Below are 25,411 nucleotides of genomic sequence, written 5' to 3'. Positions count from 1 at the left end.
TTCACCCTAGTTTGGTGTGCTGGCATGGCAAGAGGGCTTTAGCTACAAGCAAGACAGACAGGCCTTGTATTCTTGCAGCTTATGGTCTTCGTGAATTTTTCCCTTTTCAGAATAAAGGGCTCCCTATATTGTAGCCAGACTCAAACATAATTATCACTTACTACACTATGAAGAATACAAACCTCTTAGTATTTTTATTCTTGGCTTTTATCAAATACAATTAACTTTCTCACAGCAGATGGCAGTGACTGAGGGGATCTATAGTTTGTACTTTTGGGGTCTTTTCTGGGGCAAGGAGGGAGGATGTATCTTATAAATTTTAGGTACAGCCCCATAAGACACTCTATAGGTTTTTTTTTTAAATCATGCTGTAACTAAGCACTAAAATCACTGCATATTATATACTGCCAATAATTTTCAGAAAATATTTCACATTTTTTATGACTTATAAAACATAATTCCTCTGGTCTCTAAACCACATGTTGGTTTTAAACATATGACCATCATGTCTGTTCCACTTTTGTATCATAAAATGACTTTTACAGAAAATTATTTAGGGGACGGGCTAGATAGCAGAATGGTTAAGCAAAAAAAAAAAAAAAAAAAAAAAAAAAAAAAAAAGACTGTCATGCTTGAGGCTCTGATGTCCCAGGTTCAATCCTCTGAACCATCATAAGTCAGAGCTGATCAGTGCTCTAATAAAAAGAAAGGGGAAAAAAAAGCAAAGAAGGAGGGAAAGGAAAGGGAGGGAGGAAGAAAAGGGAAGGAGAAAATGACTCAAATTCATTATTTAGAAAAATATTTATTCATATGCACTGAGGCGAAGCTAATACATTATTTATCACTACCATTAGCTCTATGAAATGTCTACTTTGCTGGGTAGTTCTGTAAGTGCCTCACCCTTTCTCCCATATTTAGCAGGTCACATCCAAATAAGCAAGTCCCTCCTGTTTAAGAAGTGACCCTATAAGACCTCTTCAGCACTAACAGAAACGGGGGTGGGGGGGGGAGAGTCGGGTGGTAGTGCAGCGGGTTAAGCACACATGGCGCAAAGCGCAAGTACCAGTGTTAGGACCCTGGTTCGAGCCCCAGGCTCCCCATCTGCAGGGGAGTCGCTTCACAGGCGGTGAAGCAGGTCTGCAGGTGTCTATCTTTCTCTCCCTCTCTCTGTCTTCCCCTCCTCTCTCCAGTTCTCTCTGTCCTGTCCAACAACAACAACATCAATAATAACTACAACAATAAAACAAGGGCAACAAAAGTGGGAACAGATAAATAAATTAAATTAAAAAAAGAAAGTAAGAAACCCAAGGGGGATGTATCTCTTTTTTAGCTGACTTAGCCAAAGAATTATAGAAGACTTTATGTGGTTGGTTTATTTCAATCTGTCTTTGTTCATTCTATCCTTGAAATCAAATGAGATATTTCTATGAACCTGCTTCAAGTTTAAAGTTTCTATAAAAGAATGTTCAAGATCCAATTTATGATGTCACCTCATGAGACAGAGAACAGAACATACCACACTACAGCACTGAAGCTTCCTTCAATGCAGTGGGGGCCGGACTTCAACCCGGGCCACACATGTAGCACAGCAGCACACTATCCAAGTGAGCTTTTCACCAGCTGTTGAACTTTTCTGCTCTACAGTTATAGTGTGTTTGGGCCAAAGATAACATTAGTAGAAAGGACAGACTTTCTCACCCCAAATGACTGTGAGAGTATCCTGGCAATCAGAAACAACATGCACATAGATGGCAAGTAAAACCCCTAACTGTGTGTGTGTGTGTGTGGGGGGGGGGGGCAAACAGACAGGGGGACAACACCCAAAGCCCTTCTTACCTTTGCTCTGAGGAGGGTTCTGGCTCCTATCTCTTAGGACATTTATTTCATACACAGCACCATACTGTTCAAAGAGCTCTCTCAAATCCTTCTCAGACCAGGTTCTTGGCACCTGGCCTACAAACATCTTGATGGCATCAAGATCCGGTTGGTCTGGGTGGTCCAGGGTGCCGTTCATTTTCTTAGAGCTACATGAAATAAAGTAAAATTTTCATAATGTATTCATTTGCTTTCCAGAAGTGTCCTCACCACGAAAACCACTCACTAGACAGTTGTCACGTGAGAACAAGTGCTCATCTCCCTGTACTGGGTGTTTAAATATCACTCCCATCAACAACCTTCCTCCACCACTGTGGACTGGGTCCCCACTGCCCTTCTGCCACCCTGATTTAGAGTCCATGGTTCTTCTCTGGTCCACCACGGTCATTTCCCTACTATTAGATTCTCAACCAAAGTCAGTTTTGATTAGGACAATACTGGGTGTTCCCCCGCCCCAGGATTATCACTGGGGCTCAGTGTCAGCACTGCGAATCCACTGCTTCCAGTGACCATTTCTTTCCGATTTATTGGACAGGACAGAGAGAAATTTAGAGAGGAGGGGGAGATAGAGAGAGAAATAGAGACACCTGCAGACCAGCTTCTCTGCTTGTGAAGCGTCCCCCCTGCAGGTAGGGAGCCGGGGGCTCAAACCTGGATCCTTGTGCAGGTCCTCATTACTGGATGCACACCTGACATACTAAGTTTTAATTAAGGAACCTGACACTCTCAATTTAACATAGAATACTCAGAAGAGCTTAAGAGGCATAAAAAATGCTGTGGAAATCATTATATTGGAGTTATGTGTGGCTTCTTCCAATAAATAATGGGCACCTATTGATATTAGCTGTTAATATATATTAAAAAAAAAAACCAACCATAGACTCAATTCATTTCATATGGAGGGGGGTATGGCACAGAGCGCCTATCATGGCATATGCAGTGGCATGAATTTAACCAGGGGACTCACACATGAAAGTCCTTTGCTTTACCCACTGAGTCAAGTCACCTCCCTAGTTACAGGCTGTCACATATTGTGTTAAATGTGGCTATACTAGCATATAAACAAAACAAGGGACTGCTATTTCTTTTTCTTTTTCACCTCCGGGGTTATTGCTGGGGCTCGGAGCCTGCACTACAAAGCCACTGCTCCTGGAGGCCATGTTTCCCATTTTGTTGCCCTTGTTGTTGTTGTTGTCACCACTATTATTATTGTCATTGCTGTTGTTGTTGCTGGATAGGACAGAAATGGAGAGAGGAGGGGAAGACAGAGAGGTGGAGAGAAAGATAGACACCTGCAGGCCTGCTTCGCCGCCTGTGAAGGGACCCTCTGCAGGTGGGGAGCCGGGGGCTCAAACTTGGATTCTTATGCCGGTCCTTGCACTTTGCGCCATGTGCACTTAACCTGCTGCGCTACCACCCGAGCCCCTGAGACTACTATTTCTTTGGAGCACAGCTTAGAAACAAAAATGGCAGTATCAGCTAGAGATAAAAGCAGAGAGGAAAGTAGCCACATGGATACCAATGTATATGCAAGAGGGGGCACACACTTGCCCATCAATTCGTTCTTGTGGCTGAAGAGATAAGGAGGGATGCTTGTCCATCCTTATGTTCTTGTCTTTTATTCTCTCTCCCTCCCCTGGTATCTACACTGTCCTCAAGTTCATAAAAGTTCCATGTTCACAAGACGCCAGTGTGACATACTAAGGATTCTACCTTGTCTAGGCATTTACCACTAAATATCTTCTCAAAGTCATGCTCTAACTCCTTCCTTAATGGGACAGAATGAGAAGTCAAGAGCACTACTCCATACAAAAGCTAGTGAGGATTAAACTAGGAAAACCAACACTCATATCTGATTTTCTACCAATTGAGCAAATTCTTATTTTCTGTGCTAGTTTTTTTTAAATTTATTTGAGACACCTACAGCACTTCCTCCCCCATTCCCCCTGCAGGTGGGGATGAGTGGCTTGAACCCAGGTCCCTGCACATGGTAATGTGTGTGCTCTACTGGGTAGTGCCACTTCCTGAGTTGTCAGGAAAGTCATGACACATTCTTCTTCTCCTTCTCCTTCTCCTTTTTTTTTTTTTTTTTTTTTTGCCTCCAGGGTTATCACTGGGGCTCGGTGCCTGCACTATGAATCCACTGCTCCTGGAAGCCATTTTCCCCATTTTGTTGCCCTTGTTATTGGACAGGAAAGCGAAATCAAGAGAGATGGGGAAGACAGATGGGGAGAGAGAGATACCTAGATACCTACAGACTAGCTTTACTGCTTGTGAAGCAACTTCCCTGCAGGTGGGGAACGGGGGGGGGGGGGTGTGGGTCAAACTGGGATCCTTATGCTGGTCCCTGCGCTTTGCGCCATGTGCACTTAACCTGCTGTGCTACGACCTGGCCCGACACATTATTCTATGCAAAAGTGCGTCAAGACTTTCCCAACAACACAATAATTCTTATTTACTACCTGTCCTGACCCAGAAATAGGATGGGACTAAGGAGAAACAAGATTTGGGGAGAAGGGAAGTGAGAAGGCAAGTACTAAGTATTGTTGGGGGAGATATCTGGAACAAATTCACCTCTTTTTATGTTCCTGTACAAACAGTATAGTAACAATGGCAACAAGTGGCAGAAAAATAAGAATTGCAAGAAGTCAGGACTAGACACTATCTTATCAGTACTGATTTCTTGTAAAGAAAGAAAACCAATTAGGAGAAGGGACACACACACACACAACTTTCAATTTTCAACATGCTTATATGCTTAAAAAACAAACAAACAAACAAAAAAAACCTTAAACCCTCCCCACGGTGCCTAGCTCAGGAAACAACATTGATGATCTGCCCTATTCACCCCCTAAGCTTTGCTAACTAAACAGAGAGTGGGATCTTACCCAACAAGCTGGCCACTGGCTGGCGGGAAAGCAAAGACTGAGTGTGACATATGCTTCAAACAGTCCCAGCCAATCAAGTTCATCTACAGCAGTACTGAGCAGGCCAAGTCACTAGCCACATAGGGCTATTTAATTTAAATCAAAACTCCAGTTCCTGGGTCACACTAGCCACATGTGACTGCATAGAACAGCAGAGAACATTTTTATAACCATAGCAAGTTCTACTGCACAGCACTGTTCTATAGAATCTGGAATTGGTTAGAGAGACAATGATGTCAGAAGTACAAAAGTTTAAGATGGGGAACACATCAAAGTAGCAAAGAGTTTCATGCTTAATGCTGTAAGGTTCCAGGTTCAATCCCCAACCCCGAGAAGCTAGAGCTAATTGAGTAGTATTGGGGGTGGGAGTGGATAAACCGCTGGACTCTGAAGCATGAGACCCTAAGATTCCCCAGCATCCTACATGCCAGTGTAATGCTGCGTTCCTCTCACTCAGTAAGTAAGTCTTAAATTAAAGGGGGGGAGGTGTCAGGTGGTAGCACAGCGGGTTAAGCACATGTGGCGCAAAATGCCAAGGACCAGCGTAAGGATCCCTGTTCGAGCCCCTGGCTCCCCACCTGCAGGGGAGTCACTTCACAAGCAGTGAAACAGGTCTGCAGGTATGTATCTTTCTCTCCCCCTTTGTCTTCCCTTCCTCTCTCCATTTCTTTGTCCTATCCAACAATGATGACAACAATAATTACAACAATAAAACAATAAAGGCAACAAAAGAGAATAAATAAACATTTTTAAGAAGGGGGGGTGGTAAGATAACATAATGATTATGCAGACAGACTGTGATGCCTGAGTCTCCAGGTTCAATCCCCAACACCACCAGAAGGCAGGGATAAGCAGTGCTCTGGTATTTAAAAAAGGGGGGGGGGTGTCCCCGGATGGTAGCATAGCGGGTTAAGCGCACATGGCACAAAGCGCAAAGATCCCAGTTCAAGCCCCCAGCTCTCCACCTGCAGGAGGTTACCTCACAAGTGGTGAAGCAGGTCTGCAGGTCTCTCTCCCTGTCTTCCCCTCTTCTCTTAATTTTTCTCTGTCCTATCCAACAACAGTAGCAGCAGTGGCAAGAACACTAACAACAATGATAAACAACAAGGGCAACAAAAAGGGAAAAAAAAGTCTCCAGGAGCAGTGGATTCGTGGTGCAGGCACCAAGTCCCAGCAATAACCCTGGAGGCAAAAAAAAAAAAAAAAAAAAAAGCCGAGCACACTGGTCACCATGAGCTCAAGAGTCCCGGGTTCAAGCACCTGGTCCCCACCTGCAGGGGAGTAAGCTTTATAAGCAGTTAAGCAATGCTGAAAGTTTATACCTCCCCCCTTTCCCTCTCAATTTCTGTCTCTTGTCAATAAGAGAAAATGAAAAATGAAATATGGATGGATATAATATATGAGAGGGGTTCTCTTGCTACAATAGTGACAAAAACAAAAACTTCAAAAGGCTATATAAACTGCATGATCCTAATGATATGAATGGATCGAGGTATGTGGAAAGCATGTTAGTGAGATGTCCCGAGGAATGAAGATTTGGACTATGGCGTGCAGAAATGATTGGGGGGGGGGGGGCCGCAAGATTCCAGTCTGGGCTGAGTGATGCGTTGTTCTAAAAGACCAGGAAGAAACTCAGCTAGCTGAGGTACAGACTCATGGCTGAGGACCCAGAAGGCGTAGGCTCAATCCCCAGCACCGCCTTACACCAGAGCTGAGCATGTGCTGGTCCCACCGCCCCCTTCTCTTTTCCTCTTCACTGACAATTACACCTTTAAACAAAAATCACTCAATTGTGTTCTTTAAAAGGATATGTTTTGTTACGTGAGTCATACATCAATTTAAAAGAAAAAGATGACACCGTGGAAGGAAAGTGACAAAGGCAAAGCCATGCTGTACCCAGTTATAATCAGGTGAGGAACAGAAGAGGAGGCACAAGCAGAGAGTAAACTGTGATCTGGGATCATAAGGTGGGAGCCTAGGGAACAAGGCAGCAGCTCAGAAATAGTACACTGACCACTTTAGGCCAGAGCCGAGCCGTGTCCTGGTAAAAATAAAAACACAGATAGACATGAATGAGTAATTTCAAAATAAAAAGATAAGGACTGGGAAGAGTTCACTAGCAGAGCACAAGAATCTCAGACGACCACGTGGAAGCACCAGCACATGACGTTCACAAAAGGAGTGGAGCAGTACAGCAACCCCCCCCCCCCCATTAGCAGCAGCAAGCAAAGAGAAATCATGTAATTGCAGACCCGCAGCAATAACCCTGGTAGCAAAATCAATAAATTAAAAAGGAAGAAAAGATTTTCCAGGTTTAGCTACAAAGTTCCTGATTCATTAGTCCAGTTCACAGGTGCTTTTATACAAAAACTTTTTTTTCTTTTTAATATATATTTATTTCCGTTTTGTTGCCCTGGTTGTTTTTATTGTTGTAGCTGTTATTGTTACTGATGTTGTTGTTGTTATTGGGTAGGACAGAGAAAAGTGGAAAGAGGAGAGAAGACAGAGGCGGAGAGAAAGATCGACACCTGCAGACCTGATCACCGCCTGTGAAGCGACTCCCCTGCATGTGGCAAGCTGGGGCTCGAACCAGGATCCTTATACTGGTCCTTGCACTTTGCGCCACCTGCGCTTAACCCGCTACACTACCGACCAACTCCCATAAGAAAATATTTTTAGCTGTTAGTTTAAGTCCAACAGCCTAACATATTTCCTTCATCTGTTTAAAAATAATCTCTAATGGACAGAAGTATATATGCACTATACATGTGCACATATTTACATATATATATATACACATACACATAAAATGCATATATACAGGAAGTACTTAGTTAAAAATGTTGCCACTGTAACAAGGATGGACCATATACTATTACTGAATTAAGTCAAATTAGGATTTCAATCATATATGGACTATAGGGAAATAGAGCAAGCCAAGAAACAAAGCAGAAACACACGCTAAGATACAGAGGACAGATTAGTGGTCATGTGAGGGAAAGTTGGTAGGTGGTCAGTGAAGCCAGAAAATGGCCTTAGCTCTGTGGCCAATGGCCAAAAACTAGATTTCTGGTTCTGATAATCATGTAGTGCACAAAGTGTCAAAGCATTATGCCTTGGACCTGAAGCTCAGATAATGTTGTGAACCAATCTTATCGCAGAAATTTTATCTTGAAATAATAATTTCAGGGACCAGAGACAGATCACCCAGGGCAACAGTTCACCTGGCCCAAGGACACGAGCTCAAGCATCCAGCCATCACAGGGGCGCGCCACAGAAGGGGAGAGCCTCTCAAGCAGGGCAGTGGTGCTGTGGTATCTCTCCTTCAGCTCTGTCTCTCACACTCTATCTGAAAAGAGTCTACCAGAAGCAGGGGAACTGTACGTCCACAAAGCCCCAGTGAAGCCCTAACAACAAAATAAATAAACAATTTTAATTTAAAAATCTTTCAGAGGGGCCACACAGTGGCACATTAGGTTAAGTGCACATGACCACGGACAAGGATCCAGGTTCGAGCCCCTGCCCCCACCTGCAGGGAGGACACGAGCTGTAAGCAAGTCTGCAGTCTCCCCTTCCCTCAATTTCTCTCCTGTCATAAAAAAAAAAAAAAAAAAAAAGGCTACCAGAAGCTATAGATAGTGGCGAGACACAGTGATAATCCTTTAAAAAAAAAAAAAAAAAAAACTTTCAGCACTTTTGTTTCCCACTCTTCCTTTGTTATACAAAGAGAAAATTTCCAGATATTGTGGTCCAGGAGGGGTACAATGAAGAAAGCGTTGGACTCTCAAGTATGAGGTCCAGAGTTCAATCCTCAGCAGCACATGGACCAGTGATGTCTGGTTCTTTCTCCTCCTTTCTCATTAATAAATAAAACCTTAAAAGAACTTTTCAGATACTTAACCAATGCCCTTAGCTCCCCAAAAGACTCTGTATCCCAATATCCAGCAACTACAACCAGACCCGCTGATGTGAATCACAGGCAGGATGGAAAAGCTAGTAGAGTGTGACAATAAAAATGACCCTGCAGCACTGGCCTGGGTCACTCTATCAGCTGTTGTCTAGTTAAAACAAGGCAAATGCATTTATGCTGAAGGGAACTACCTTTCATTTTGATAAAGGGAGATCGTCCTGCTGGTTGGGAGGTCAAGTACTAGGAAAAAAAACTATTGCTAAAAGGTTTTGGGGGTTTTTTGCCTCCAAAGTTATTGCTGGGGCTCAGTGTCTGCACTAGGAATCCACTGCTCCTGGAGGCCATCTTTCCCCATTTTGTTTACCTTGTTATTGTTGCTGTTGTTGTTGGATAAGACAGAGAGAAATAGAGGAGGGGAAAACAGAGATGGGGAAAGGGAGACAGAGACCTGAAGACCTGCTTCACTAATGGTGAGGTGACCTCCCCCACACCCCGGCAGGTGGGGGGCCAGAGGCTTTTAAACCAGGAGGGCCCTTGCTGCTTAGTGCCATTAAGTCACCATTCAATGACAGAAGAGTTAACAATCTGGTTGTGAAAATTTTCTAAATTTTCTTCCCTGGGGTACAGAAGTGACTGGAGAGACCACATCTATAATTATCTAGGTTATTTATAAAATAAATACTATATTTATAATTTATTAAACATATAATAATCCTCACAGGATTTATTATTCAAATCTATTTTCCAAGCTACTACTACTATGTGTCATACTTCACACTAGAGGAATGCATAAAAGTTGACTGGATGAGACTGGATGGTGGGGCACCTGATTGAGCACACATATTACTCTGCACAAGGACTGAGGTTCAAGAGGAGAAATGAGCGAGGTAACACTAGAAAAACTTAAAAAAAAAAAAAAAAAAGCACCTCAGGAGGTGGCACAATGAAAAAGATATTGGTATCTCAACTATGAGATCCTGAGGTAGAAATTCAGCACCACATGTGCCTGAGAGAAGCTCTGGTCTACACACACCACCACCACCACCACCACCACCACCACCACCCCCACACACCCAATAAAAATAAATGAATAAATGATTTTATTCACACACACACACCTCAATAAAAAGAATAGTTTTTAAAAAGGAAAGAAGACCTGAGAAAATCAGGGGAGAGTATAAAGTCATTTTTAACAAGAAAGATGAAAAAGCCCAGGGCAAAGCTTTTTAAGGTGTGGACTGCAGATTGCAAAACAAAAAGGGAATGATCAGATTTGGCTTCTAAAAGGCAGCAACTAAAAGACAGAACAAGGGAGTCGGGCTGTAGCGCAGCGGGTTAAGCGCAGGTGGCGCAAAGCACAAGGACCGGCATAAGGATCCCGGTTCGAACCCCGGCTCCCCACCTGCAGGGGAGTCGCTTCACAGGCGGTGAAACAGGTCTGCAGGTGTCTTTCTCTCCCCCTCTCTGTCTTCCCCTCCTCTCTCCGTTTCTCTCTGTCCTATCCAACAACGACAACAACAATAATAATAATAACTACAACAATAAAACAAGGGCAACAAAAGGGAATAAATAAATAAAAAAAAAAGACAGAACAAAATGGAAAAATATGGGCAGGTTCAAGCCCCTGGTCCCTACTTGCTGGGGAACTTCATGGGTGGTGAGGCAGTACTGCAAGTATCTCTCTCCCTATCTCCCCCTTCTAGATTTCTTTCTGTCTCTAGCCAATAAATAAATGAAATATTTAAGAGATATAGCTAAGCAAGACAAATATAGATATGGGTGTCAGAAGGCTTTTGCAGAAACTAGTCTCTAAGACTGTGGTTCAGTCTCAGGCAATATCGAGAAATCTGGGAGGCAGGACTTGGGAATCACTCAGTGAAGGAGAAGACAAGAGCTGCTTGTATCTTCTTGAGTTTTAGTGCAGATGATATGGAAACTTTTTTTTCTATGCAAAAATCCCCCACATCAAAGTTTCTGGTAGGCAGCTTTTATAACAAAAGCCAGAGAGCACAGAAATGAGAGGTGGGGGGTCGGGGTGGGGTATAGACAAATCTACAATTCAGAGATGCATACTAGTGGCCCCTTTAAGGCAATGGAAAACTAAGAACAAAAGGTGTAAGATACAGATCCCAGAAAACACCCAGTTCCTAGGGTGCAAGTAAAGTAAGAGAGGTTAACGGAAGCTCAAGAATGGTCGGGGTAGAGTAAAGGACATTGTTTAAAGTAAGAGTAGGAATAAACAGCCAGTCCAAATCTCAGTTGTAAAGATTTTTAAAGATACACTATTAGATCACGTCCCGGGGTAAAATCACTGCATAGAGAATAACCACTGATGGCAAGTTTTCGGCTTAAGAAAGACAGAAAGAGCTGAGAATCCAAGAAAGAGATGGTAAGCACACATTATTCTCAAGAATTTTCTTCTTTTCGACCCTGGTGTTCTGGTATATGGTATCCACTTCAAGTGGGCCCATGGCCTTGCAATAATTAAGCAAATGTGGTCCAGTAGGCAAAAATAAAAAGCTATCTTCTAAACTGCACTTACACCCAAGATTAACACCAATAGTTCTCTGGCAAGTTCTCTCAAATTATGTTTCTTTGAAAATTCCTGACTATAGGGCTGGGTGGTGGCGTGCAACTATTTCCTGATGCAAGGATCAGGATTCAAGTCCCTGTTCCCCCACTACTGAATATATCTTTCTCCCTCTTTTTTTTTTTAAATTTATTTATTTATTAATGAGAGGGACAGGAGGAAAGAGAAAGCACCAGACATCACTCTGGTACATGTGCTGCTGGGGACTGAACTCAGGACCTCATGCTTGAGAGTCCAACACTTTATTCATTGTGCCACCTCCTGGACCACTCTTTTTCTTTCTCTTCCCTCTCAATTTCTCTGTCTCCAAAAATAAATCTTCTCTCCCCTTGGGATCTTGGGGCTGTGCAGGGGATCATGTGTATTAAGTTAATTCCTTTGCCTAAAATTAAGCCTGCATCCATACCTGTTACACCTAATCCCAGGGTGGGCTGCTCTGTATACAGAGGCCCAAACTCAGAAATGCAACTACCTAGCACCTGTCATCCAGGGCATACCCTACCACTTAATGCTCTTGGCTTTGGTTAACATATGGCTCGTTAGGTTTGAGGTCAAGATATTTTGAAGCCTAAAATCAAGAGTAAGAAACATGTTCTTCTCTATTAGTCCAGAATTCAGATTCCTTGTAGCCACAGTTGGGAGCCCGGTTAGCATCTTCACTATGCACTAAGGCACTATCACTTCTTCAATAGCATTTCAAACAGGTAAGTTTTCTCATTCCCGTGATTTGGGCAAACTGTCCATCAAAAGTGACCATGTGTTCTTGGATGAGGGAGGTACCGCTCATATCCCTGAGACCTGGGATTGTAGTGCACTTTCAGTAGGTGGAGGGGTAGGGAGAGGAGATCAAGGCCCAGGATTACAGGTTACATGACAATGTTTTATATCATATTGCAGTTTATACCCTTACCTACCAGTATCCTCTGTGATATAAAAAAAAATAATAATTAAAAATAAACACTTCCAAAAGATAATTTGAAACTGTATACCCAATCCAAAGCAATAAAACTAGTTTACATAAAAACTATTGCAATCTATCATATGGGAAAGCTATGGCTTAAAGGGAATGAAAACAACACGGTAGCTGGTGTTGCTGATCATACATCAAATAAGTGCAAAACTCCCTCACTGCCTTAAGGAAATCAACAGTGATGAGACAATATTAACAGTGCGAAATCTGGCTTGCTAACCAGAGTGTTTCTTCTAAGGGACTTGTTTTGTAAAATAAACCGCCCAGTTCCTCTGCTTATGATAAAAATTATAAGACAACAAAAATACTTACACAGGACTGGAATTCAAAGAGCAATGATCCACCATCATTTCTGGAAGGAAATCCAACTTAAACGCGGCCATCACCTCACTCTCCCCTTCAGAAGCCAATGATATAAACTTGCTGCACTTGTCTGATCCACAAATACACACAGCTTTAGCTTCCTGGGCCCCACAAAAAACACAAAGTGGAAAGAGGAGCTCAGGGAAACCAGCAATAAGTGCCACAAAAACAGGCAGGACTGGGGAAGGGAAAGGGAGTACTGGATTAAAAGGGGGATGTGACCATGTGAAGGGAGGTTCACCCAGCACACAATGAAAGTGCTGATGCACCAGGCTTGCTTTGTGCCGTTTTTCCTGGCGAAGCAGTACTGAGTGCGCTGTCAGATAAATGGAGTGTCAGATCCATGAAGATAGCAGTGGCTAACAGAGCAGAAGAAATACTAACTTGTTTCACATCTTTCAAACTCACCCCTGGAGGTTAGTTTTTTGAGGGCCCCCAAAGTCTGTGAAACTACCTGATGAAATAAAGAAATGAAAAGGCTCATTTGGGGGGGGGGGGTGTCTGAAAATGGTTTTGGAATAGTAACTGTGTTGTTACTCTTGATCTGAACTGTCTATATGTGCCAGAGAATCAATGCTTTGGTCCAAAGTAACTTTACAACAGTCACATCAGAGGAGTGGTGGCGTTTATCGTAACATAAGCAGGCCAAGGTCAAGCCAGCAGAAACCTGATGTTCACATATCCTACCTAACAGGGCTGACCCCTCAGAATGAAGGTCTTTTAAAATTTCTGCTTTTGGTGACATTTATTGGAGAGTAAACAAAGTAAAACCTCTTGAATAACTCTAAATTTTTAAACTGCTGGAAGATTTTAAACTTAAATGAATGAACAAAAATGGAATAGTGAACTGAGGAGATTAACATAATGGTGATGGAAAAAGATTTTCAGTTCCCAGCACCACTATAAACTAGAGGAGCTTAGCAGTATTCTGGTTTAGATGGAGGGGGAAGACGACTATAATAAAGAAACAAATCATAGAGGTTGCCACAGTGATACACAGTGAAAAAGAATACGGTCTACTAGGGACACTCAAAACACGTAAGGGAAGGCTAATGAAATGTAGTCTAGACTGGTTCTTCATTCTCTATCCTCCTTTAAGCTGTTGCTAGGACCAAGATTAGTGAAGGCACATATAAAACTTCTAATATGGGTGAGCAGCAGAGAAGGATCTACTTCACAGTCAAGGCGTTCTCCATTTAGCACCACATCTCTCCAAACAAGTGGTGGCATTTCAATATTTAGGCGTAACTCAAACCATTTCCCCAAAGTCTCCCAACTTGCACAGGCTTCCTTTCCATCTGTATCATAAGGGTTGCCTTACCTCAAAGCTTTCACTTCGCTTATGCTCAGTTCACATCACAGGGAACTTTGAAATGAAGAGGTTATTGCTTAGTCTGTAAAGAGGTAAACTAACAATCTTTAGACTGTACAGTGTGTCATGGCATAAGCTAAAAAGTTCTATTCTAAGCAACAGTGGCTTAAACCTATTGGCATCTTACTGAGGAGGGTAGAAGTTGGGTTTTGCCCAGATAAACTTGTGCCAAATCTAGAACTATAACAGAAGCTCACTGCTTTTTCTTATCTTCCCAGACTCTGATTTATCTGATCTACTCATTTAGAGCTAGAAGGAGCAGAGGCTTATTTGCATTTTATTAAAGGAGGAGGTAAAACAGGCTGCTAGTGAAAGACCACAACTGGCACACTGCAGACTACTCACAGAGCTCTGACTGGCAGACAGGCAGAAGATGGTAACCCTACCTGGGACTGGTTAGGTTACTGCTGGGTTTGTCCTAGTTTCTCTCATGCACATGGAGCTGATCACACACTGCTTCCTATATAGCAAGCTATCTGGACCAACTGGAAACTGTGAGATCAATAAACAACCAATTAAGCTCCCCCTCCCCACCCAGTTCAAAGATTTCTATAAAAAAGAATCAACAAATTTTAAGGAATTCAATTAGTGGTTGTTGTATTTTTATTATTCTCCAAGAATGTGGCTTCTAGCCAAGGACATAATGTGGTGGTTTATGCAATAGATTTTTATGCTTGAGGTCATGAGGTCCTAAGTTCAATTCCCCAGCACCACCTGAAGCTAAAGCTAAGCACCAAGGGGGTGGTGCTGAGTAAGATAATGAACTCTCGAGCATGAGGACATCAGTTCAAGTCCAGGTATCACATGTACCATAATGGTGCTCTGGTTCTTTCTCCTCATAAATAAATACATCTGAATAATAATGATGAGGCCTGGGGAGGTGGTACAGTGGATAAAGCTTTCAACCATGAGGTTCCAAGTTTAATGCCCTGCACCACAGATGTCTAAGCAACAAACACTTGAGGTTCAGAGGTGGCGACCAGGGGCTTTAACTCAAGTTCTTTGCACTCTATTGGGCTGCCTATCTCCTGGCCCTGGACTTTTTTTTTTTTTAATTGAATGGTCTCTTTTGGAAATCCACAAAGATTTCTTTTTTGTTTTCAATTATACTTAACTTTTTTTTTTTTTTGCAAAAACAAAACAAAACCCCCCACAAAATGAGATGCCACATAGATAATAATCAGTTTAGGTTATTGCATTTTTGCATATTGAAGATCCTGACTGGGGGCTTTGTGGAATCCTAGGAGTTACATCAGAAATTGTTGGCTTTTTTTTAGGCAGGTCAAAAGAATTATCTGAGTACAATTAAATTCAACACACTCGTTAGGAAAGGCAGCACAGAAGTTAATCATGAGTCATTTAGTTTTGGGAAAGGGTCACAGCTACATGATAATAAACACAATTGTTGGGAATACAAAAATGCAGATGTTAGGAGGAAATTAAAACATAGGATTAAGTTATGTGTAGAAAACTTCCCTCCAAATTCTTTTTCCTTCAGATTTCCTTATCAGAAACACAATCCAAAGTTTCCCCACAAAAAAAAAAAAAAAAAAAAAAAGGAAAAGACAAGCAAGTTATATCAGGGCCCACTGCAAAGGCAGCCTTAACTTCCCTCAGCTGCTGCGGTAATAACCTCTCCCCCTCTGCACAAGCTGTGACTTTGCTGCTGTGTCCCCAGTACTCTGGTGTTTTCCCTTATCTTGAATATTCTCTTTTTTTCCCTAAGGGTAACAACTTAATACGAGTACTGGGGCAATCAGCCTGCTATATAATACAAAGAACCCAACAGATAAGGAAAACATTCAGAAGAACAGCACATTTAGGGGGCCAGGCAGTGGCACACCTGGCTAAGTGCACACATTACAGTGTGCAAAGACCTAGGTTCAAGTCCCTGGTCCACTCAAGTGATGAAGCAGGCCTTTGGATGTCTCTCTTCATCTGTCTCCCCCACACCCCTTCAACTTGTACTCTATCTTTAAAAAATTTTTTTAAAAAAACCAGCACATTTAGAACTTAGAATTGGTCCAGCTTGGTGAACAGCTCAACTGCTCATCAGATTTACATGCCTGCGGCCCCCAGTTTAGTCCCCTGGTGCTGCACGGCACGTACCAGTGAGGTACTGTAGCTCCACCAACACCACCAACACCACACACACAACCTGGGTCCTTCTCCCTCTCTCTATCTCATATGAAACTCTGATACATAATAAATCTTTAAAAAAAAAAATAAAAAAGCAGCCTGGTTGGGGATGCGGTGAGTAAGAGACTGGACCCTCAAACATGAGAAAAAGGCCAACCCTGCCGCCACATAAGCCAGAGCTAATGATCCGATCTGGTTTTCTTACTCTTCTTTTTTCTCCCAAGTAGATAAATAAAATTTTATGAATTTAAATTTCACTACAGAAGCCAACAACTTCTGATGTAACTACTAGGATTCCACAAAGCCCCCAGTGAGGATCTTCAATATGCAGAAACGTGGCAACACATTATTATCTGTGCCTCATTTTGTGGGAGTTTTTGCAGAAATGTTAATTTAAAACAAAAAGGAATATTTGTGGGTTTCCAATAAGAGACTATTGAAAGAAAGAAAGAAAGAAAGAAAGAAAGAAAGAAAGAAAGAAAGAAAGAAAGAAAGAAAGAAAGGAAGAAAGGGAGAGGGGGAGGGAGGGAGGGAGGGAGGGAGGGAGGGAGGGAGGATGGAAGGAAGGAAGGAAGGAAGGAAGGAAGGAAGGATGGATGGATGGATGAATGAGTCCAGGAGATAGCTCACCCAGTAGAGTGCACAAAGGACCTGAGTTAGAACCCCCAGTCACCACCTTGGAACATCATTGTGTCTATACCTATCTGGGAGAAAAAAGAAAGAAATGGCCTTTTGGGGGAAAACTGCACAGATCCAACAAAGGCCAAGCAAGGAGGAGGGGGAGATAATGGACTAGAAATATTGTAGGAAAAAAATTATTTTCTATTTCAAATAAAACTAAAAGCACTAAGTTCAGTAATTATTATATGCAGTTGGTTGCTTGCAAAATTATGTGCAATTTGCCAAGAGAATATGGCAGGGTGAAGGTGGTAGGAACTACATCTTTTCTGAAATATAAAACATTTTCCAATTCCTCCTCAGACCTTTCATCTTTACTACTGCTCTGCGATCAGTGCTGTGTCAAAGATAAGGACTACTAAAGACCCTCTACAATGCTTAGTGCTCTCAACAAAAGTCAAAAGTTCAGAGCTTTCCTTGGAATTTCCGTGACTAACCTTAACCCACAGAGATTGTTTTGTCAGATTATTTTTAGACTCCAAACTAGCTCTGGAACTTATGTACAATTCTAAGTAACAATATATTGTAAGTTTATGTTTTATTCAAGCTTCAGTGCTTTATTTTTATTTTTAACTTGTTAGGGCTGTACCCTGTGCAATTCCAGTACTCTGGGAAGACAATACTTTTGTGCTGCTACGTGGTAGCTAGGGGCCTGAACTTGGGTCTTGATTTTTTTTTTTGCCAGAGCACTGTGTAGCTCTAGCTTAGGGAGGTGCTGGGGATTGAACCTAGGATCTTGGAGCCTCAGGCATGGACGGTTCTTTGCTCAATCATTATGCTATCTCCTCAGCCCAACTGGGGTCTTTAAGCATGTGCTTTACCAAGTGAGCTATCTCTCAGTAGGGTGAGAGACAGAGGTAAGAGAGAGACACCAAAGCATTGCTCCACTGCTCATGAAACTTCTACCCTCAGACGCATGGGACCAGGTGAATGGACTGTTAAACAAAACACAGAGAGAGGGAGGCAGGGAAAGTTCTGACACTGGTGGTGTTCTTTTTCTTTGTTTGTATTGTTTTTTTTAGTTTTTAAGGCACTGTATGGGGGGGGGGGGGTCTGATTACTACAGTGTAGCATTATCTTTGTGAAATCCACTGACTTGAACTCTCCCAGTCATAAAGTAGATGGTGGGATGCTGGGGAAGCCCTGCTGTGTGTTAAGCTTGGTGCCACACAGTCATACTCTCAAGCCCACCCCCAACCCCTCAACAGGCCTGCTGTTACAATTAAACAACAGCGTGGTCCGGGAGGTGGCGCAGTGGAAAGCACGGACTCTCAAGCATGAGGTCCTGAGTTCAATCCTCGGCAGCACATGTACCAGAGTGATGTCTGGTTCTCTCTCTCTCTCTCTCTCTCTCTCTCTCTCTCTCTCTCCTCTTACCTTTCTCATGAATAAATAAGATCTTAAAAACAAAAAAAATTAGACAATAGCTAGTTCAAGTGGGAAATAAGCCTGACTTAGGAAACAGCAAAGGAAAAGGAGCTGGGAAAGAGCAAGAAGCTATCTCGCTCCTAGGAAGGGAATTACATCCCAAAATGTAGATCTGCACCACAAAACTCATGCAAGAAGCACCCCACACACAGCAGCAAAAAAAAAAAAAAGGACCACAACGCATCCGGTTAGCCCATACCTGCAGCTTTACACTTCCCTCTCTGGACTATGTCTTCACTCTAAAAAACCAAGGAAAGAAAAATAAGTGGAGTAGGCTGTGCCTACATATTCTATAATTCCAAATATATAATTTCATTTTTAAATTCTTCATTAGTGATTTAATATGGATTTATAAATTAACAGGGGTACAATCCCACACCTTTCCCACCACCAAACTTCTGTTTCCCTATTCCCTCTGTTAGAAACTTCCAAGATCACAGATATGGGCTGAATATTATTTCTATAAAAGTGTGTGTGTGTCCAGAACACTGCTCAGCTCTGGCTTAGGGTGGTGTGGTGCAGGGGACTGAACCTGGCAGCAGACATGAGAGCCTTTGTGCATAACCATTATGCTATCTATCCCTGCTATTTGCCCCCCCCCCCCCCATGGCTCTGCCTTTTCTTCCTTTTAAGTCACACCCACTACTTCTGAGTGTCCTTCTCCTGCCCTCTTTTCTCTCTCCAAGTCCTGATGAAATTGGAGCTCCGAGCCCTAGGGTCATCTTCCCCTAGCATTTACTCCTCTGGGATTATGGACCAAAAAATTTTATGGGGTACAGAAGGTGGAAGGTCTGGCCTGGACATAGACATTGGCAGGTGGATCTATACCTCCAGCATGTTTCTATCTTTCTCTAGTGGTATAATTTAACTTTTTAAAGATTTATGTGGTCCGGCAGATGGAGTAGTGGATAAAGCACTGGACTCTCAAGCATGAGGTCCTGAGTTCAATCCCCGGCAGCACGTGTACCAGAGTGATATCTCGTTCTTTCTCATTAATAAATAAGATCGGGAGTCGGGCGGTAGTGCAGTGGGTTAAGCGCATGTGGCACAAAGCGCATGTGGCGCAAAGCGCAAGGACCGGCGTAAGGATCCTGGTTCGAGCCCCGGCTCCCCACCTGCAGGGTAGTCGCTTCACAGGCGTTGAAGCAGGACTGCAGGTGTCTTTCTCTCCTCCTCTCTGTCTTCCCCTCCTCTCTCCATTTCTCTCTGTCCTATCCAACAATGATGGCATCAATAACAACAACAATAATAACTACAACAATAGAAAAACAACAAGGGCAACAAAAAGGGAAAATAAATATTAAAAAATAATAAATAAAGTTTTAAAATATTTATAAAAAAATAAGATCTTTAAAAATATTTTTTTTACTTATTACATACAAGAGAGTCACATGAGACAGAGAGCATTAATCTGTCACATGCAATGCCAGAGGTCAAGTTTGGGGCATTATGCTTGACAGTGCACCACCTCCCAGGATCCACCCAACTATATAACTTCTTTGCAAAGAAAAATGTCATTGTCCCCACCTGCAGGGGAGTCGCTTCACAGGTGGTGGAGCAGGTCTGCAGGTATCTAGCTTTCTCCCTCTCTGTCTTCCCCTCCTCTCTCCAATTCTCTCTCCTATCCAATGATGACAACATCAATAACAACTACAACAATAAAACAATGGCAACAAAAGGGAATAAAAGAAAAATGTCTTTGTCAACTAGGGTTAAAGTTTAAGGGGGTAGAAAACCCCCATTCCCATATTAAATATACAGTATCTTAAAGTTTCATCTAACATTAACATCTCTGGGATAATTTAAAAGCACCATCAACCTAAAAGAAATGGGACTGAGTATTCTAAAAGCTTAATCAGTGGTCCAGAAGGTGGTGCACTGGATAAGGCATTAAGACTCTCAAGCATGAGGTCCAGGAGTCCCAGCAGTACATGTACCAGAGTGATGTCTGGTGTGTTCCCTCTCTCTCTCTCTCTCCCCCTCCCTCCCTCTCTCTCTCCCCCTCCCTCCCTCCCCCCCCAATCATTCCTAACAAATAAATAAAGTTTTAGAAAATAAAATAAAATAAAAAGTTCAATTGGGGAACTGTCCCAAAATAAATTACAAAACACAGGCTAGAGTGTATGAGGATGAAGGTGTGTTTCAGTACAACCAAGTCACCAAAACAATTTTTTTTAGCACTGGCTTCTGGACAGGAAACCACAGTAACGCTCATGGTTATACAGCCCTTCGAGCAATCAGGATCCTGTTATTAGTGCGGAGAGGCATCACTATCCCCCAGAGCTACCTACCTGAGTAAGTAGGTGCCGGGCACACAACACTTCAAAGGCAACCAAGCTCCTGACTGTGTAAATGCATCTTGGGCAGCCCTAGGGCAGTGGGGAACCACTGAAACCAAAATAATCAAAGATGGGGAAGTTAACTTAAGGTAAAGGCAAAGGAATCACAAAAACCAATTTATTTTTAAACAACTTGCAAGTAAAGATTGATTCTAGAGAGCTGCTCAAATTCCTACCAACTTCTAATCTACAATTCCTGCCAGCTCTGCCTCTGTCTAGCCCTGGCTACAGAGAGAGAATTGTTCCTGTCATCAAAGGTGCCTACATTGTAATGACAAAAGGACAAAACACAAAGCTAGATTTGGAACCATGAGACACTACACTCTGCCTCCCCTGACCCCTTGCAAATATTTCAGAGTGGCATAAAATACAGATATCAAAGTGTTTATTTCATTTTTAAAGACAAAAAGAGAGGGAGGGGAAGAGAGAGCTATCAGAGTTGAAGCTTCCTGCAATGAGGGAGAGGAGGGGAGGGGAGGGGATGGGATGGGATGTGTGTGTCTGTTTGTCTGTATGTCTGTATGTCTGCCTGTCTATTTCTCTCTCTCCCTCTGTCTCTGTCTACCTCCCTTCAATGTGGTGGAAGCCAGGCTCAACCCAGGGCAGCCTGCCTGGCAAAGCAGTGCACAACCAAGTGAGCTATTTCATCAGCTCTTACTTTTTAAAAGTAAATTTCAGAAGTGCTACTAGTTTCCATTAATTTTTTTAATTTATTTTTACTGTTAAGGATTTTGCTGGGGCTTCACAAATGCACCCCCAGTGAATTTTTTTTAAGGTAAAAGTTAACAGACAGAAAGAAGGGAGGTAGGGAAAAGACAGAAAGAAGCTTCTCCTTTGCACAGTGCTCCCAAAGTGGTAGCTAGGGGGGCTCAAGACTCCCCCCACCCTTTATTGGAGGGATTAATGGTTTACAGTTAACAGTAAAATACAGTAGTTTGTACATGTGTAATATTTGTTTTTCACATAACAATTCAGCCCCCACTAGGCCCTCCTCCGCCATCATGTTCCAGGACGTGAATCCCCACCCCCCTCCCCAGGATGTTTTAATAACTGCAACCAAACCCAGTCCAAGTTCTGCTTTGTTTTCTTATTTTTCCAAACCCTGCCTCTTATACATGAATTGTGTGCCTGCATGGCAACTCCACCACTAACAGTGGCCTGCCTGCTTTCTTTCTATTATTTACTTAATTTTTAAGAAATCTATCTTTATTAGATAGGGACAGCCAGAAATCAAGAGGGAAGAGGGAGATAGGAGATAAAGAGGGTGAGAGGCAGAGAGACACCTGCAGCTCTGCTTCACCACTTGTGACGCTTTCCCCCTGCAGTTGGGGACGGGGGCTTGAACCTGGGTCCTTGCGCACTGTAACATGCACTCAACCAGGTGCGCACCACCTGGCCATCCTTTCTTTCAATTATTATTTTAAATAGTGAGACAGGTGGGGCCAGGCTGTGGCACATCTGGTTAAGTGCATACATTATAGTGCACAAGGACCCAAGTTCAAGGCCTTAGTCCCCACCTGCAGAGGGAAAGATGACATGACTGGTGAAGCAGGGCTGTAGGTGTCTCTCCCTATCTTCCCCTCCCCTCTCAATTTCTCTGTCCCTGTCCAATAATAAATAAAAAAATATTTTTTAAAAGTGAGGTGGGCCTGTGTGTGTACACACACAGAGGAGACACCTGCCACACTGCTTCGTGAAGCTTCCTTCTGCAGGAGGGAACCCAGGTGTGGGGATGTGTGCCTACCTGGTCCCTGTTTTTTTCTTTCTTTCTTTTTTGGACTCCAGGGTTATCGCTGGGGTTCAGTGCCTGCACTACGAATCCACTGCTCCTGGAGGCTATTTTTTCCTTTTTGTTGCCCTTGTTTATCGTTGTTGTTGTCAATGACTCCTGACAGATCTCTTTATTAATACAAAAGATATAGGTAAAGAGAAAGAACCAGAGCATCACTCTAGCATATGTGTAAAGCAGACGTGATCACTGCTACACTTCTTCTTCTAGCGTTTGCCCTTCTTCCGTAGCCAGTCAACAGCGTCAGGTTGAGCCTGATGTTTATGACTGGGCCCTCCTCAATCGCTATCGAACAGGCCATGGCCGGTGCACCGCTATGTTCCATCGCTGGGGAGCCAGAGACGACCCGAACTGCCCCTGCGGCTACAGACAGACTATGACCCACATAGTCAACGACTGCCACCTTTCCAGATTCAAAGGAGGTCTCGAAACTTTACTGCTACACTATGGAACCGCAACACTAGCATATGTGATGTCTGAAATCAAACTCAAGACCTCACACATCCAGGTCCAGACTTTACCCACTTCACCATCTCCTGGTCCTCGAAAACCTTTTTTTCTTTTTGGCTTTTTTTTTTTTTAAGTTTTATTTGTTTATTGGATAGAGACAGCCAGAATCGAGAGAGAAGGGGGTGATTGAGAGACACTCACAGCCCTGCCTCACCACTTGCAAAGCTTTCCCCCTGCAGGGGGCGGGGGGACCAGGGGCTCGAACCTGGGTCCTTGTGCTTTGTAACACATGTGCTCATCCAGGTGCACCAACACTCAGCCCCTCCTCCAGAAAGTTTTTTTTTTAATATTTATTTTCTTGTTGCCCTTGTTTTATTGTTGTAGTTATTATTGTTGTCGTTGTTGTTAGATAGGACAGAGAGAAATGGAAAGAGGTGGGGAAGACAGGGGGAGAGAAAGACAGACACCTGCAGACCTGCTTCACCACCTGTGAAGTGACTCCCCTACAGGTGGGGAGCCAGGGACTCGAACTGGGATCCTTACGCTGGTCCTTGCACTTCATGCCACATGCACTTAACCTGCTGTGCTACTGCCCGACTCCCCAGAAAGCTGTTTAAAGAAAAACTCAAACACAATGAAAAAGGATCGAGAATCTCTTCCACCATACAGGTTCTTGTCAATTTAAGGACAACAGCAAGAATCTTAACAAACAAGAAACTATTCTAAAACCTTTGCTTCCCTGTTTTGCTTTTCCTGGATTCTGTTGCCTCCTCTGTAAAAGAACAGAAATCCTAGGGAAAGCAAACTCAAAGCTTCTGGTTTGAGGCGATTCTTGTTTACAGCTTTCATTTCTATGGAAACCAAACAAAATGTGTATGTTATGTGGCAAAGCCTGTATTTCCCTGGAGTGCCGCAGAAATAAATTTATATTAACACTGCCTCTACCTTCCTTGAATAATAATAATAATAATAATAATAATAATAATAATAATAATAATAATGTAAAGAAAAGGACGGTTACGTTAGCACTAATGGTAACAGGCATTATCTGCTTGTGGTATACCAAGAAATTCAGAATACAACTGCCTATGTAATTTTTTTTTTTGATAGAGACAGAGAAATTGAAGTGGGGAGGAGAAATAGGGAGAAAGACACCTGCAGCACTGCTTTACCACTCATAAAGCTTTTCCTCTGCATGTGGGGACTACAGGTTTGAACCTGGGTCCTTGCGCACTGTAATGTGAGCACTTAACCAGGTATGTCACCACCTGGCCCCTACCTATAAAGTTCTGGGGTGTTTTTTGCCTTCAGGGTTATCGCTGAAGAGAAATTGAGAGAGATGGATAAGACAGACGAGGAAAGACACCTACAGACCTGCTTCACCACCTGCAAAAGGGCCCCCTGCAGGTGGGGAGCCGGGGGCTCGAACTGGGATCCTTACTCCGGCCCTTGCGCCTTACACCATGTGCATTTAACCCACAGCGCTACCGCCCGGCTCCCCAACCTATAGTTTTATCCTTGTAATTGGCAATGCAATGACACAAAGACCTCTAAAAGGCAAACGACTACAATTTCCTCACAGAAAGAGAAACATCCAGAGAAGAGTTTATATTTGGTTTGGGAGTATGTATTGGAACTGCATATGACATATGTATTTGTTTTTGATAGAGAAAAAAGAAACTGGGGGGCAAGGTGGTGGGTGGCACACCAGGTTGAGCACACGTTACAATGTGCGAGGACCTGGGTTCAGGCCCTTGGTCCCCATCTGCAAGGGGAAAGTTTTTCAAGTGGTGAAGCAGTAGTGTAGCAGCTACCTGTCTCTCTTCCTATCACCCATTCCCTCCTGATTTCTGGCTGACTGTATCCAAAAAGATAATAAAGCAAGATAAAAAACGACAGTATTTATTAATTTATTGGATAAGGACAGGAACTGACAGAGAAGGGGGAGATACATACGTATGTGTGTGTACATATGGAGAGAGAGATAACACCTGCATCACTGGCTCACCTCTCATGAAGCTTCCCCTCTGCAGGGAGATTGGGGATTTGAAGCAGGTTTGCCTTCACTAAAAAGACCGAGATCTGCTCAGCTCCCACATAATGTGATACCACAGAAAGAACTCACAATTTCTGTGGCCTCACTCTGAGCGTCTAATATATCCACAGTACACACTTCAAAATGTAAGAGAAAGGCAAATTACAGAAATGATAAGGAAAATTGTACATTCAAACCTAGTTAAGAAATTGAAGTGCTAACTTTGTAGACTGCTTGATATGCCATCGTGTCTTTTTCTAAAAAATGATTTATTGGGGGCCAGGTAGTGGCGCACCGGGTTGAGTGAACATGCTACAATGTGCAAGGACTCAGGTTCGAGCCTCTGGTCCCCACCTGCAGGGGGAAAGCTTTGCAAATGGTGAAGCAGGGCTGCGGGTCTATCTCTCTCTGTGTCCGTTCCTCTCAATTTCTGGCTGTCTCTATCAAATAAAATTAATAAATTTAAGGGGAAAAGTCTTGGCTATATGGAAGACCAAATCAAATAGGTGGGGTTTACAGTCAACAATATTTATATCCCTTTCCCAT

General features: G+C 42.9%; 1 protein-coding gene across 19 annotated transcripts in view; it reads right to left on the bottom strand.

Annotated features, from left to right (window-relative positions):
• The window catches only part of CELF1 (CUGBP Elav-like family member 1), an 88,650-nt gene that overhangs the window by 23,844 nt on the left and 39,395 nt on the right, over positions 1–25,411 (bottom strand). For 10 of the 19 annotated variants that reach the window (XM_060176420.1, XM_016186403.2, XM_016186404.2 and 7 more), the window contains exons 2-3: positions 12,585–12,736; positions 1,837–2,024 (exon numbers count right to left, since the gene is read on the bottom strand). In XM_060176420.1, coding sequence (XP_060032403.1) covers positions 1,837–2,024; positions 12,585–12,736 — 340 coding nt within the window. Of the gene's footprint in view, positions 1–1,836; positions 2,025–8,026; positions 8,163–12,584; positions 12,737–13,956; positions 14,030–18,451; positions 18,492–20,543; positions 20,641–25,411 lie in introns of those variants that run through there. The other 9 variants (XM_060176422.1, XM_060176423.1, XM_060176424.1 and 6 more) reach the window with 7 other exon arrangements.

The sequence above is a fragment of the Erinaceus europaeus genome, chromosome 17 (genome assembly GCF_950295315.1).
Source record: "Erinaceus europaeus chromosome 17, mEriEur2.1, whole genome shotgun sequence".
Classification (NCBI taxonomy): Eukaryota; Metazoa; Chordata; class Mammalia; order Eulipotyphla; family Erinaceidae; genus Erinaceus; species Erinaceus europaeus.
Note: the sequence above shows the minus strand (reverse complement) of the source record. Positions and strands in the feature narration are given on the sequence as shown.